The 15,968-nt window shown below is 37.4% G+C and overlaps 1 protein-coding gene across 1 annotated transcript in view; it reads left to right on the top strand.

Annotated features, from left to right (window-relative positions):
• mov10l1 (Mov10 like RNA helicase 1) overlaps positions 1-15,968 on the top strand; it is a 70,823-nt gene that overhangs the window by 38,772 nt on the left and 16,083 nt on the right. The window contains exons 12-19 of the mRNA XM_087999296.1: positions 2,627-2,718; positions 2,882-2,940; positions 6,818-6,939; positions 8,145-8,292; positions 9,694-9,878; positions 10,747-10,893; positions 12,837-12,958; positions 13,753-13,852. Coding sequence (XP_087855422.1) covers positions 2,627-2,718; positions 2,882-2,940; positions 6,818-6,939; positions 8,145-8,292; positions 9,694-9,878; positions 10,747-10,893; positions 12,837-12,958; positions 13,753-13,852 — 975 coding nt within the window. The remainder of the gene's footprint in view (positions 1-2,626; positions 2,719-2,881; positions 2,941-6,817; positions 6,940-8,144; positions 8,293-9,693; positions 9,879-10,746; positions 10,894-12,836; positions 12,959-13,752; positions 13,853-15,968) is intronic.

Genomic DNA, 15,968 nt, shown 5'->3' with positions numbered 1-15,968 from the left:
GTCCCAGTTGATATTACATTTTCTATTCACACTAAGTTCAGAGAAATGGAGTTCTAACAGGGATCGGCAATGGGCTAACTGAGTGTGTGTGAATTCACTACATCTGTCCTTGTGTTCTTGCTGTGTTCTTATTAATTTTGATAGGATGTTTCCAATGATGTCCACTTGGGGTCAGGAAATAAGCTTCTCTGGCTTAAAGGGGGCATCTCTTAATTAAATGTTAGGGGCAACACCATGGCTCAGTGGTTAGCACTGCTGCCTCACTGAGGGACCGGGGTTTGATTCTAGCCTCGGGCGACTATGTGCAAACTGCGCACACATTCTCCTCTTATCTGCAAGGGTTTCATCCCTCAGTCCAGAGATGTGCAGGTTAGCTGGATTGGCAACTCTAAGTTGCCCACAGTGTCCAGGGATATGCAGGCTAGGTCGATTAGCCATGAGATATACAGGGTAAGGGTCAAGATGAGAGTGGTGCTGGAAAAGCATAGCAGGTTAGGCAACTTCTGAGGAACAGGAAAATCGATGTTTTGGACAAAATCGATGCTTTTGTCTGAAACATCAATTTTTCCTGCTCTTCGGATGCTGCCTGACCTGCTGTGCTTTTCCAGCATCACTCTCATCCTGACTCTAATCTCCAGAATCTGCAGTGCCCACTTCTGCCTATATACAGAGTATGTGGGTGGGTCTGGTAGGGATGCTTTTGGTAGGGGGGGGGGGGGGGGGGAAAGGTGATATCTGTGTGGGATCCATGGGCCAAATCGACTCCTTTTACACTGGGGATTCTATATAAATGTGAATTATCTCATGGTTACTGTGCTTGCCTTTACAAATTTCTCACCTACTCTCCCTCTGAACCTGCTGACTTGTGCTAAAATATAGTGTTTTATATTTAACAAATTCTTGGTAAGTAAATATGTTTGTTCAGAGCATTACAATTCCAGAGACAGAAAGAGGCCGTTTAGCGCGTTTGAGCTGTTCTGCCAGATGATGAGATGTTCACTTATCTGTGACGTAACTCCATTATGCTACTGTTGCTCTTCTATCTTATCCATGATTTTTAAATTTATCATTAGTGTAGAGGTTGCTAGTTAGAAAGAGTTCCAAAGTTCTTTAACCCTTTCTGTGTAGAAATGTTTGCTAATATCAATCTTAAAGGTCTGTCTCTAGTTTTTAGACTCCTCCCTAACCCAAGATTTCTCAACCAGCAGGATACCTCCCATGTATCTAGTCTATATATTCCTCTAATATCTTGAAAAATTTGATCATATCAGTTCTTAATCTTCTAAATTCCAGGGAATACAGCCCTAGTTTGTATAATCTCTCTGTAATTTAACCCTTGGAGTATATCTGTTATTCTGGTTAGTCCATGCTACCCTTGTTAGGATGGTAATTTAAAGTCCTCTACTTTGATGGTCAGACAAAAGGAAAAAAAGCAGTGAAACTTGGAAATGACGAAACTGGTCTGAACTTGTCTTGATTCTTCAATGTGGGACTCTAGCATGGTCCTGTGCTGTAGCTTCCAAGTTTTACTGTTTTATTTTCCTGTAAGCAAGACTTTGTAGAGCTGAAGGGTGACTTCTAATCATCCAGATTTAAGGGCCAACATTCCTTTAGCCTGTTTTTAATTACTTGTTGTCTCCATTCAAAGCATTTTAGTAGATGTATGTAACTGAACCTTCATGTTCTTGTGTACCTCCACTGCTTCTAGCCTTGCCAAATTTATAAAGTCTCCTGTTCTAACAAGTCCAAATTGAATGACCTCTCATTTCTCTCGATTGAAATCCATTGGCCAGTGTTTTGCCCATTCATGCAAATTTACAAGGAGATACTGATGGATTTTATACTGCTTATGATGTTGCATGTTTTTGTGCCATCAATGAATGTAGTTGTGTGACTTTCGAGTCCACTTCTCATGTCTGAAATAAATATGCTGAACAGAAGAGGACCCACTACAGATACATGGTACATCAGTCTTCATATCCAATTGTTCGGATTTCCTCCTTGCTATCACTCTTTCTGTTTCATGCTGATCAGCCAATTTTCCAAGCAGATCACTAATTAGCCTTCAATCTCATAGGCTTCAGCTTTTCATGAACTGTCTCTTCCAAGGAACGTCATCAGATGAATTCTGGAAATCCATAATGATTCCATCTCCGTAACTTTAGTTACCGCTCTTCAATATGGATCACAACTTTAGCCTTTTTTATTTGTTCCTTTAAATAATTTGAATACAATGAAGGGAAACTTAGCAAGCCAAGTTATATTCTTTATAGTTTCCACAAAGTATTCCAATCCTTGCAGTGTCTACTGGGCATCACATATATCACACATCAACCATTAGAGTTAGTGAGTATGGACAAGGCCACAGAAGACAGTTAGGCAGTCAGTGTGGCTTCATACCCTCCTGGGCAATTTCCATCCTCGACCTAGCAGATACACAGAAACTACATTAATGCTGCAGTTGAGGTCCTTTACTTCAGCATGGCTTTGTCAGATCTCTGTGACTCTATAATTTATGTATTCCAAAGCTCTTTGTAATTTTGCCTTTGCTGCTTTGGATATTAAAAAAATGTTAATCTTTCTGTACTTAAAGTAAACACATTTTCCCTCTGATCTCCTGGTGCAGGTGTATGAAGATGAGCTTGTACTGAAGTTTAATTCTTCATTTCAGCAAGCCTATGGAGGGGAGCCTATGGATGTGGAGTTTACATATAACAGGTAAAACTACTAATGCATAGTAGTTGCATCTTGAAAAACCAATTCTGTGGAAAAAGAAACTCACGTTAAAGTAGAAATTGAGGACACAGGAATTCACTTAACAAAATTAGTTGGTACAGCCTATGAATTGATTTATATTGATTTGGAACATTTTATGTTTCAGAACCTCTACTCGGAGATGCCTGTTTGCTGTGGAACAAGCTATTCATCTTGGTGAACAAGGTATTAATAACTTCTAATCCCACTGTTTCTCGAGTGTCAAAGGAGGAATTGTGGGGGGAGTTCTCCTCCAAAATATAGAAGTAACCTTTTTTTGTTTTGTACTTGAAGTTTAAAAGACTGTTAAATATTATAAAATTTCACATAAATTAGCCAAAACTGACATCACACAGCAAGCTAATTTACTCTGTTTTTTGTTATATTCATTTATGCCTGTATCATAATATTATTAATGATGTTGAGAAAGAAAAGAAGTTATGGCTTCTCAACCATTCACCAGGATTCAGCTTACTGTGAAATTACAGATTATTGTGAAGTTTCTTGGATTCTTTGAGAAGATAACTCATTTCATGTGGGAGGGATGCCTACTATTGGGCAAACTATTTATAAACATATATAATTGGAGTGTGTAACAAAGGCAATACAATAATTGTGGGAACTCCTAAACCTTAGACTGGAGTTAGGCACCTGGAACATGAAGTTGTTGAACCAGTTGGTGATAAAGCTATTTTCTGTTTTTGCAATGGGGCAGAGTTAATTAGTAATCTTGGTTGTAAAAAAAAGCAGCAGGGGAGAAAGTGATCATATCTTAATTGAATTTCATTTTAACTTTGGAGGCAACATAATGTGGTCACCATCAAAAATCTTAAATTTAAGCAAAGCTAATTACACCGGTATGAATTGAGAATTGACAAAGGTGGATTGGTTAAATAGAATAGAAAGTATGGTGATAAATATGAAAATGTTTGAAGAAATGACTCAAAGTATTCAACAAGATAAATTTCATTGGAAAAACAAACACTTAGCAGGAAAGGTCCATCCGTGGTCCAACTCTGGAAAATAAAGTCTTTTTATTGGATTAAAAGAAGAAGCATCACAGGTGACAACGAATAACTAAGCTGGAGACTAGCGAAGAGCCACCAAAACGTTGTTAAAAGGGATAAAATTAGAATATGAAGTATTCTAAAAGTAGAGGTGGAAGCTGTAGCCAGACATTGGCGCCTTGGAGGCAGAGATAAGAGCGATTATCATGGGGAATGAGGAAATGGCAAAGATATTGAACAAATATTTTGTGTTTGCCTTCACACTAGAAAACACAAATTACATACCAGAAATAGAAATTAACCATGGGGCTAAAATAAGTGAGAAATTTGAAGTAATTAATGTTAGCAGAGAAGTGTTGCAGAAACTTAGTGTTGCAGAAATATCTGACAAATTTCCAAGACCCAGGATTCCAAAACAGCTGCAGAGGTTGCAGATGAGCTGATTATAGCTTTTCAAAAGTTTCTAAATTCGTGGACTGCTAACGTAAATTGGAAGTTAGTAAATATAACTGCTTTACAAAAAAAGTGAGTAGAGAAAACCACAGACAGGTTAGTCTGACATCCGTCATTAGGAACATTCTGGAAGCTCTTTTGAAAGTTTTGCTAGTACACTTAAAACATTATAGAATGACCAAGTCAACACAGATTTATGAAAGAAAAATCTTTCTGACAAATGAATCTTTTGAGGAGAGCTGGTAAGGAGAATTGCTTTCACCTAGAGACGGGCACATGAGATCAGAGGTAATATATTAATATTCATAAAGAATTGGTTATTGGATGTGAAGCAGGAAGGATAAATGGGACATTTTAAACTTGTCAGACTGTAACTAGAATACAGCATGGTGTCAATCAATGTAAATGACTTAAATGACAAGACTGAAAATATCTAATTTTGATATAAAGCTAAGTGATAATGATAACTATGAGAAGGACAGAGGTTTCTAGAGTTGTAGACAGGTTAAGTGAGTGTGCAACAAGATTGTGAGTGGATATAATGTGAGGAAGTGAAGAGTTTGTCACTTTGTTAGTGAGAGTAGAAAAGCAGAATACTTTTTTAAAGAGGGGTGCAAGTTTGTAAATGTTGATGTTCAGATGGACTCAGGTACACTTCTACAAGCAATATATTTAGAATATAAACATGATTAGAAATTAGGAAAACAAATGGCATATTGGTCTCAATTGCAAGGGGATTGAAGTACATAGTGTGTAATAAGGAAATGTTGTTATGGTTATATCAGGTTTCACTGAGGCAAGACCTGGAGTACCATGTATAGTTTTAATCTCCCTATTTCAAAAAGGATATCCTTACATTGGAGGTGGTCAGTTAACAGTTCATGAGGATGAATGAATTAGACCCATTCTCACTCTGTAAATTAGAATGAGAGATGATCTCATTGAAATATGCACGATTCTGAAGGAGCTTGACAAGGTAGTCTCCGATCCTCTGAAATCCCCTGGCTGGGAATCTAGAAAAAGTGGGAGGGGAGATTCTTGGGATAAGGATTAGAGTTAGGACTCATCTCCTTAGGACTGAGATGAAGAGCATTGATTTCATTTAAATAGTTATGAATCTATGGAATACTGTACTCCAAAGAGTTGTTGATGCTCCATTGTTGAATATATGTATGGCTGAGTAGACAAATGTTTTGGTCTATGGAAATTGGAGGTTATGGAAGTGGAGACTGATGATCATCAATGAATGTATTAAATGGTAGAGCAGACTGAACTCTGTGTGGTCTACCCCTGCTCCTATTTCTTATGTTGTTTTTCATGGAAATAAATCTATTTCTAAGCAAGCATTGAATGAATTCTTTGTTTAGTGTTATAAAAATGATCTGCATTTTCATTCAATGCAATAAAATAAAACTACAAGGAAAATGCTGAGAGGTTAACTTTAACAGTTCTATAGCAGCACAAGTTTGAGAAACTAAACCAATCAGCATTCTTCAAGCCCACGCCACATATGGAAGCGTTAACTTGTTTATATTAGGCACATACAGTTTAAACAACAAGGCAGTATAAGGAAGCAAAGTTTTACTGTTCATGATGGCTGGCAAATTCAGGCAGCTCAATTCATATTTTAACAGGATAGATACTAAAGGAAAATCAGTCACCTTGAAATAATCATAGCAATAGAATTTAGAAATAGAAATGCTAAGCATAATAGACTCAATTTTGATCCTTTGGGTGAAGGAAGGAAACAATGAATGCAAGTTAGAATTTTGCTGGAGAATGATTTGTAATCTGAAGATATTCATAGGGAAGAATTAAGGAATAGGGTTTTTAATATGGGTAACTTGGCAATATATCTTTGTTTCAGGAAATGTGAAATCAATGGGTGTCTAAAAGATTGAGAAAGTAAATATTGACTCCGTTGCTAATAGCTTCAATTAGATTCTGACATTATCAAGTGTGTTTAATTAGAACTTGAAACGAGTTTTTTGTTTAAAAGACATTGTAGATTGTTGGTGAGGTTGCAAATTGTCAGCGTTTTATACACTCTACATTCAAATATTTTAAACTTGGTTTAGAATCTATGAATCATAATGTGAGGTCAGTCTCTTGAGTTATGGGAGATTGTCAAAGCTGAATTTGCATTTAGAGAAAATATCCAGAGTTTTAAATGAGGAATATACATAGCATGTGAATTGTGTCATGTAGGATAAGTATCTGATGAACAAATCGCATTGCTGGAAATGGTTCTATATTTTTCTCCAACCAGATAATAGGCATGTGTAATTGATTTTGGAAAGTGCTGTATTTTATGGAAAATGAGGTTGACCAGTTTTTTAAAAGAACGATGTTTAAGAATGTTATACGTAGTTGAGTGAAATTTCATTGCATACAATAGTTCTTGTGTCAGGACTTTGGAGAATATGTTGAATGAAGGAAGGCATAGGGTTGAGTTGATACCATGGTGTTTCACTTGAGCACCTTGTGAGGTTGGGGGGAGTAACTGTAATCCTTGGAAAGTTGGATAAATCTGTCCCACTGTAAAACAATAATAAAATTTTTAATTATTAGTTCAATCAGTAATATCCCTTTTATTCATCCAGTTTTGTTTCCAGAGAATGTTGCAGTAAAACCTCCACAGACAGTTACTACATGGGATGATATTTACACAGTTGTGACAAATGAAAAAAACAATTGCTGCAGATTGCAAGGCCAGACTAACAAAGTAAGAATGCTTTCAGGATTTTAAAAATGTTTAAAGATTTTCTTAAGAAGTTAAAAACTGTTTTACATTAGTGTGTGTTAAAGATTTCTTGAATTATACCATAAGTACTTTGTCAACTGTACTTGCACGTTGGTCTGGTCTCACTAAGTGTACAAACTGAGCTTTTTCTCTTTCGTGCAAAGGTTGTATTAAGCCAGACACAAGAAAGCAGTGAATTCAGTATTTTTGATTTCTGTCACTAAAATAAAATTTACCCCTCAGATATTTTTAGTAAAGAGCCCTGTTTCAAATGAGCCTTGGGAGCTGATGGTGTAAATAATGATCTCCCTGCCTCTGTCAGCACTCCTCATTGTACCTTCATTTTCCCTCTGACTGAGAGACCTGGCCCACTCTGCATGTATGCAGCCGCACTCCACTTGCACCCCTTAGCAGCATCAAGGCCTCCTCTGGTGATCACTTTTTCACAATTTTGCAGACTCTCGTTTGAAAAGCACTGATTTGGAGCAATACCTGTGTGATCGCTGGCAATGTAGAAAAGGCAGTCAAAATCCTTCAGATTGTGAATTTTGAGTCTTGGCTTGAGCTGAATTCATTTTTCGTCTTAATTCATTAATTCATCCTGACTTGAACAAAAATGTTTTTATGAGCATTTTCCATTTCCGATTTTAATTGCTGCAAGGGGAGAGAGATTTCATTTTCCTTCCTTTATCACGTTGAGAACTTACTCTGGAATTTTTTTTGTATGTGAATAGGTAATGATGGCCTCAGCAGGTAAAATTTGCTTGGAGAGTTAGTAATGGAATGAAACCAATGCTTAATATGCAGGAGGTCCACCTAGTCATTTATCCATAATTTTTGCTAATATTATCCAATTAAACAACATGTTAAGGAAGAAACATGGAGGTCAATTTTTTTTTAATTAAAACAAAGTGGAGCAATTCTGGCTTTAGTGTGATGTATTAAATATTATTGTTTAAACATTATTCACAGTTTACTACACACATGCTCAAAATAGCAATGCAGTAAATGGAAAATGCATTATTTCAGGCTCCGCTGTACTTTTTTAAACTAGGTTTAACATTAGATATTTTTGAGGCTTCAGGTATTTTCTATTGAATGGTCAGTTGAGAAGTGTAGTATGTAAATCTGTTTCTAATATATCTTTTATTCACTCGCTGTGACATTGTATTCCTGTACTGTTTTAGGAAAAGGATGTGTCTATGAAATTAAATAGTTCCTGTACAGGTAAGAAGAGCTGTTGCCAAGATGGTGAAAACAAAGTTATGAAGGGAAGGACAACTGAAATGATGTGTACATCTGAAGGATTGTCAGTTGCTGCACACAATGGTGATGGTGAGTGCAAATCACAGTCTTGGATGTGACAGACCAGTAATTATGAAATTCATTTGTGTTGAATACAGAGGTAAAACATTTACAGTTTGATTTGTAATCCAAAGTTACTGTGTTTCTGACTAGGATATTATTACTGTTATTATCTCATTATTACACTTGCTGCAACATACACAGTATCCAGTCCAGATAGGAAATTGGAAAGCTGGCTGATCTATCTTTGAGATTTTCTTTTAGAATGTAGGCCATATGATTCTACACAGGAGGTCAACATTCAATTTTGCAGCTGATTTTGGAAAATCATACTGCAATTAGAATCCCTCAGTGTTGAAACGGGCCCTTCAGCCCAACAAGTCACACCGACTCTCCGAAGAGTAACCCATCTGGACCCATTCCCCTACCCTATATTTACCTCTGACTAATGCACCTGGCCTACGCACCCCTGAACACTATGGACAACTTACCATGGCCAATTCACCTAATCTGCACATCTTTGGATTGTAGGAGGCAACTGGAGCACCAGGCGGAATCCCACGCAGACATGGGGAATCGAACCTGGGTTGCTGGTGCTATGAGGCAGCAGTGCTAACCACTGAGTCACTGTGCCGCCCTATTAGCTCAGTGTTTTAAGGACTGTGTTTTGGCTGTTTTCAGCACCTTCCCCCTGGCCCCAGCATTGTAATGTATTACATTTCCAAACAAGAGAAAGGAATCCGAGCAGCTTTCTGCATCTTCTGCACATACCTGTCCCAATTTAAGTTTAAAGAAACTTGAAAGGGTTCAGAAAAGATTTACAAGGATGTTCCCAGGGTTGGAGGATTTGAGCTATAGGGAGAGGTTGAATAGGCTAGGGCTGTTTTCCCTGGAGTGTCGGAGCCTGAGGGGAGATCTTTTAGAGGTATATAAAATCATGAGGGGCATGGATAGGATAAATAGACAAAGTCTTTTACCTGGAGTGGGGGAGTACAGAACTAGAGGTTTAGGGTGAGAGGGGAAAGATTAAAAAAGAGACCTAAGGGGCAATGTTTTTCAGTCAGAGGGTGGTATGTATACGGAGGAAGTGGCAGAGGCTAGTACAATTGCAACATTTAAAAGGCACCTGGATGGGTATATGAATAGGAAGGGTTTCGAGGGAAATTGGCCAGGTGCTGGCAGGTGGGGCTAGATTGGGTTGGGATATCTGGTCGGCATGGATGAGTTGGACTGAGGCGTCTGTTTCCCTGCTGTACATCTCTATGACTCTATGAACTTCATAAAAAAATGGTTAATTCAGTCGACGCTAGGCATTACGATTTTAATGCCACCTGCATTTAATTTTCTTGAGTTATGCTAACCCATTTTAATACTTTCTAGTCAGACATTTAAACTGTAACACTACCTCCAATTTCATCCATCGTAATATAGGAGGAAATTATACAGGAAAACAATCCAATGGGCAAGAACGTACTTTCTTTAACTCACTTCTGAATGACTATCAAAAGTCTGCAGTCAAGAGGATACTTCGTGGTGAATGCAGACCAATACCATATATTGTATTTGGACCTCCTGGCACTGGAAAAACAGTCACTATCCTCGAAGCAATCTTGCAGGTATTTCATTTTTGGTATTTATAGGAATTAGCATAATTTACAATTGCACTGGCTGGCTGGTGGCAGAGGAAGTGGCAGAGGCTAGTACAATTGCAACATTTAAAAGGCACCTGGATGGGTATATGAATAGGAAGGGTTTAGAGGGAAATTGGCCAGGTGCTGGCAGGTGGGGCTAGATTGGGTTGGGATATCTGGTCGGCATGGATGAGTTGGACTGAGGAGTCTGTTTCCCTGCTGTACATCTCTATGACTCTATGAACTTCATAAAAAACGGTTCTGGTGATTCACATAGTGTGAATGGATTTGCCCTGTAGTTAAAACAAGTTAATGATCTGTTTTAACAAGGGCACCAGCACAGTTGTATATTTTCTGATTTCATTTTCTTGAATTGGCCTACTACATCCTACTCTGCCTCCACTAAGATCAGCATTTTCTGTGGAGAAGTGTTTGAGTTTAGTTGCTCCTCTTCATCCCTCACTCCACAGCTAATATTGACAAGTCACTTCCTGAGGAACCATGAGTACCCATGTGCTGCCACAATATGAAAGGGCAACACATTCACTCTGTCAGGCCGGCCAAATTTAATAGTATTATTAAACTCAGGATTGTCAAGGAATGATACCATTTTAAGAAGTCCTTGTTAAGTCAGATTTACTTTATGACGTAAGCAAATTATCAATATATTTTAGAACTTAGTTCACTTAGCCAATTGTCATAACATTGATAAACAAATGTGATAAGGGCTGTGCATGAAGCTTTAGAATAGCAAATTGCTGTTTCAGCAGAAGATTAATTTTAGTTTATTTTATTGCCCAATGTGGAGCAAACTCGGTCTTCATACTGTAAAAGGTCTTTTGTTTCTGTTTAGATCCACTTTACTTTACCAGACAGTCGGATTTTGGCTTGCGCTCCATCCAACAGTGCTGCTGACCTACTGTGTTTACGTTTACATGAAAGCAATTTGTTGAAACAAGGAGACATGGTGCGAGTTAATGCCACTTGCAGACCTGCAGAGGTATGATATTTCGGTTTGGATAAAATCTTTAGGAAATAGCTAAATTTGCAGATTTGTACATATAACACAGAAAGGTAGAAAAATAAAAGGACATAAGGAGGCTGCAAGAGAGTATAGATAGATTAAGTGACTGAACAAAAATCTGGGAAAATATTTAATTGCCATTTTGGTAGGCAGAATGAAAAAGAAGCATTTTATCTAAATAGTGAGAGATTCAAGCTCTAGATGCAGAAGGTTCTGCGTGTTCTACTGTGTGAATTGCAAAGGGTTATTACGCAAGTATGGTAAGTAATTGGAATGCTAACAGAATGTTATAATTTATTGTGATGAGAATTGAACACCAAAGTAGGGGTTATGTTTCAGTTATGTAGGGTATTGGTGAATTCACTTATGTGTACAGTGTTGTTTTCCTTGTTTAAGAAAAGCTATAAATCCAAGGTTTATTAGACTAATACCTAGGATGGATGGGTTAACTTGTGAAAAAATGTTGGACAGGCTATGCTTATGTCCACTGTAGCTTAGAATAGAAAGAGCAACTTAACTCATGATCTTGTATGTTTAGTGACTGAATGACTATGGAAAGGATGTTTACTGTTGTAGGAGAATCTAGAGCTATGGGTCCCAGTTTTAAAAAGATATGGGTTTATTTGTTTAAGACAGCTGAACAAACATTCAGAAGATTTTGGAACTCTTCAAAAGATTGTGCAAAGAATCTTTGAGTGTTTTTAAGATGGAGATAGAAAGTTCTTGATAAGCAAGGGGGTGAATGGATAATGAGGGTAGTAGGATTGGAGAGTAATCAGATCAGCCATGATCATATTGAATGGCAGAGCAGGCTTGAACAGCTGAAGTGTCGACTTTTGCTCCTAATTCATTTCTCGTGTGTAGGATCTTTTGTTATGGATGTATGTATATTTTTATTTCGAATTCCATCAAATTATTGACTTTAAAACTAACAAAATGAGGACAAGTATTCCATTGAGCCCATCAGTTAAAACCTTGGGCCATGTTTATGACACAAATATTCTGATATATGGAATGATACTCTTTCAGGAAGGCCATCCTAGTTTGTAAAATGTTTTAATTATACTTACTTTGTTTGTTTTCTTTTACAAAGATAAACTTGTGAATAAGACGAGGCTTTATTGATTCCATTTCCAATAATGCAGCAGGTAAACATTGTACGTCCAGTGGTACTGAGAGTTTACCATCAGGAAAGTTCCAGAATTCATCCCAAATTTGTAGCAAGTTCAGTAGTTTGTTAGCATCACTTGCTGACAGCACTTTATTGTAGATCAATGGTGACATTAAAATTGAATGTCCAGAACTAATTTCATACATGAAGAATGCCACATATATCCTTTGGATAGAGAGAGAATTCAAGAAGAGAAATTGCCATTTCAAAAGCCTGGTATTATTGGTACAAAATATACCTGGATTTATTAAGTAAATAAATTGCATATTTGATAATTAATGTCTAAATAATTGAGCTTGTGAATTTTTGGACAATATAGATTTGAACTTTTTAAGGTATTTATATTGACATTATTTTCCTTTATTTCATTTCGCAATTATGTTATATACTGGAATATTTGCTGTTTTTCCTTAAACTACATTCTGATTATTGATTCTACTGCTGATTATTTTATCAATATCCATGCTTTTAACAAAAAAAAGTAGGAATAGAGATTCACAGCCCTCACCCCAACCTTTTTCAAAATAGCCAACACACAAAATTCTGTCCCTACAGTAAATAGCATTGCCTTATGGAAATGATGACCCATTTAGAGGATATAGAACATTGTAATATTTCCAATGCTTAAAAGTACATAAATAGAAATGAATCAGATAAATCTTGTAGAACCATGTTTTGCATTAATTAATACCACAAAAGGGATGTAAGGAACTTTCTGATTCTGCCTCTGTTTTTATTTTCCTGCCAGTACATCCCTGAAATTATACAATTGTACAGTAAAGATGGTGAAGATCTTTGGGATGCAGCACGCTGCAGAATAATAATAAGCACATGTAGTACAGCTGGATTATTTTACCAGATTGGATTAAGGTATACAGAAACATTAAGCCATCTGCTTTAGATTTCTATTTGTATTGTATTTGCATGAATTTATTCTACATGATACATTTTCCGTGCAGTGTTTATAAATCATTGTACGAATAAATGCAATCTGTTCCAGTTGAGGTGTTGCATTTTTGAAAATGCGTGCAGAGGGTGTACTGTAAAACTCATGTTTTACAGTATTAAATAGACTGGAGACTGAATCTTAGTTTATTTGGCTAAGTCCAAGCTCGGAGGTCTAATGATTCTCTCATTGTATTTCACCAAACTTGCTGTAGTAATTGTCTTCCTGGTCCCTATGGCATATCCTGTGTCCAATTTCCACTCCATCTTTCTACACACCCTTCCCAGAACAATGGTCCTGGAATAAAGTCCTATACTCAATATGCTCAGTTTGAAACTATTCAGTGGTCAGTACGGGACAGGCTATACATAAAGCGGATTTTAAATTGCTTATAAATAATCTTAAGAGCATTTGGGAATGGAGAATCCGAAGCTAGTGATATGCTAGAATCACATGTTTGGAAAATTGGATCACTGAAAGAAGTCGAAGTTCATTATCTCTGAAGGTCTCCCTTCCTGGAGGTTATAAGAACCATGACAACCTTCCAGAGTTCCTCATGCCAGCTTTATAAAGCAAGATAATAAAAGTTATCTGGGGCACTGTCATCCAATTTACATCCTTTGTATTGTCCTGAAAGATTGATGAAGATTGAGTGGAATCTTAAGTCTAAGCTGGATAGCTATAATTATCTACTATTTTTGTTTTTACTTAATCAAAGGATTGGACACTTTACTCATGTTTTTGTTGATGAAGCTGGTCAAGCTAGTGAACCTGAATGTCTCATTCCAATGCTGCTCGTATCGGAGGAAGATGGACAGGTACCATGCAAAAGTAGAAAAAACAGATTTTTTTTATTTGTATTGAATAATTATTGCGTTCAGCCTTGAGCTTCTATTAGTATTTCATTAACTTGGCTTTTTTGCCACATGCAAATTTCCACTCTGGTCGTACTTCTCCCAAATGGCTTTCAGATAGGCATTGCAGAAAATGGGAAGTAAGTTGAAATTGATCACTACAGCAGGTAGTATATAGCTTGCTCTAAGTAGGTCTGTCAGAATCGTGAACAAGCTTGTACTGTTAGGTTGGAATTTAGGGGGATGAGTCGTGATTTGATCAAAGTTTTCAAAGTATTACAGTGAACAGATAAGGTAGGTAGGAGCTATTTACAAGGTTCGGAAATATGGATTAGGGGACATAACCTACAAATTATAGTCAGACCTTCAGGAGTGAAATTAGGGAATGCTTCTATAGACAAAACATTGTAGAAGTTGCATTAACCATCTAAAACAAGAGGAAATCTAGCAATGTTCCCTTGATATTCAATGACATTACCATTGCTATATCCTCTGCTTTCAACATGGGAGCGACCATTAACCAGAAACTGAACTGTACCAGGAGTACAAATATTATAGCCACAGGAGCAGGTTAGAGACTAGGAATTCTCACCATCTGATTCTTCAAAGCATGTCCACCAACTACAAGGCACAAGTCAGGAGTATGATGAAATAAATTCCCCTTGCCTGAATGTGTGAGCTTCAACAATACTCAAGCTCAACAACATGCAGGACCTACTTGATTGGCACCCTATCTGCTTTCAACACTACAACACTGGAACAGGCCCTTCAGCCCACCATTCCTGTACCTACCATGATGCCATTCTAAGCTAATACTATCTGCCTGCACGTGGTCAGTATTCCTCTGTTCCCTGCCTGTTCTTGTGTCTGTCTAAATACCTCTTAAATTTATCAATCATATCTGTTTCTACCACATATCTTGGCAGTGTGTTTCAGGCACTTTTGTGTCAGAAGACACATTTCCTCGCACACCTCCTTTCAACTTTTCCCCTCTCACCTTAAATTTATGCCCTCTAATATTTGACATTTCCACCCTGGGAAACAGCCTCTGATGGAGTTGCGAAAACAATCCCAAGTTTGTCCAACGTCTTCTTAAGTTAATGCACTCTAATCTCGGCAACATTCTGATAAGCTGCTTTTGCACTCTCTCCAAAGCCTCTACATCCTTCCTATAGTGTGGCAACCAGAACTGTGTACAGTACTTCAAATGTAACATAACCAAAGTCTTGTACAGCTGCAACATATATACCAACTGTTATATTCAATGCCCCAGCTGATGAAGGTAGACATAGTATAGGCTGTTTTTATCACCTTATCCACTTGTATTGCCACATCTTGGACCTCAAAATTCCTTTGTATATCAATGCTCCTAAGGGTCCTGCCATTTACTGTGTATTACCTAAACATTCACACTCTCCACTACTAAGTCATAGTGGCAACAATGTATACTATCTATGAGATGCACTGCACCAACTCACCAAGGCTTCTTTGACAGCATTATCCAAATCTGCAATAAAGATCTGATTGGGCAGTGTCAGCAAGGATTTGTAAATGGGAAATCACACTTGACACACTTTAATGTATGCTGCAGGAGTTTTGTTAGCAAATTCAAGCACGTGGGATAGGCAGTGATATATGGAAATAGATTAAGTTTTGGCTAACAAGAAAAATCTGAGTAAGAAGAAGCTAATGTTTCTTAAATGCTAAGAGATTAAAAAATGTAAATGTACAAAGGGACCTGGGTGGCCTCAGCGATACATCACTGAAGGCTCACGTGCAGCTGCTGCAAGATATTACATAGGCTAATAGCATTTAGCTGTAATTGTAAGAAGATTTGAATAAAGAAGTAACAAAGTCTTGCTTCAGTTATATAGAACCTTGATTAGACTGCACTTGAAGCAGTATGTGCATAGCTTAGCTCCCCTTACCTTAGGAAGGATATCATTGCTATTGAGAGAGTGCAGCAAAGGGTCACCAGACTGTGTATGAAGAGGGATTGGGGAAATCGGGACTGTGCTCTCGAGAGTTTTGAAGAATGAGAGATAATCTTATTGAAACCTGCCACATGCTTAAAGGTATA

This window comes from Chiloscyllium plagiosum, unplaced genomic scaffold (genome assembly GCF_037043375.1).
Source record: "Chiloscyllium plagiosum isolate Xiang-an unplaced genomic scaffold, Cpla_swu_hap1 HiC_scaffold_23, whole genome shotgun sequence".
Classification (NCBI taxonomy): domain Eukaryota; kingdom Metazoa; phylum Chordata; class Chondrichthyes; order Orectolobiformes; family Hemiscylliidae; genus Chiloscyllium; species Chiloscyllium plagiosum.
Note: the sequence above shows the minus strand (reverse complement) of the source record. Positions and strands in the feature narration are given on the sequence as shown.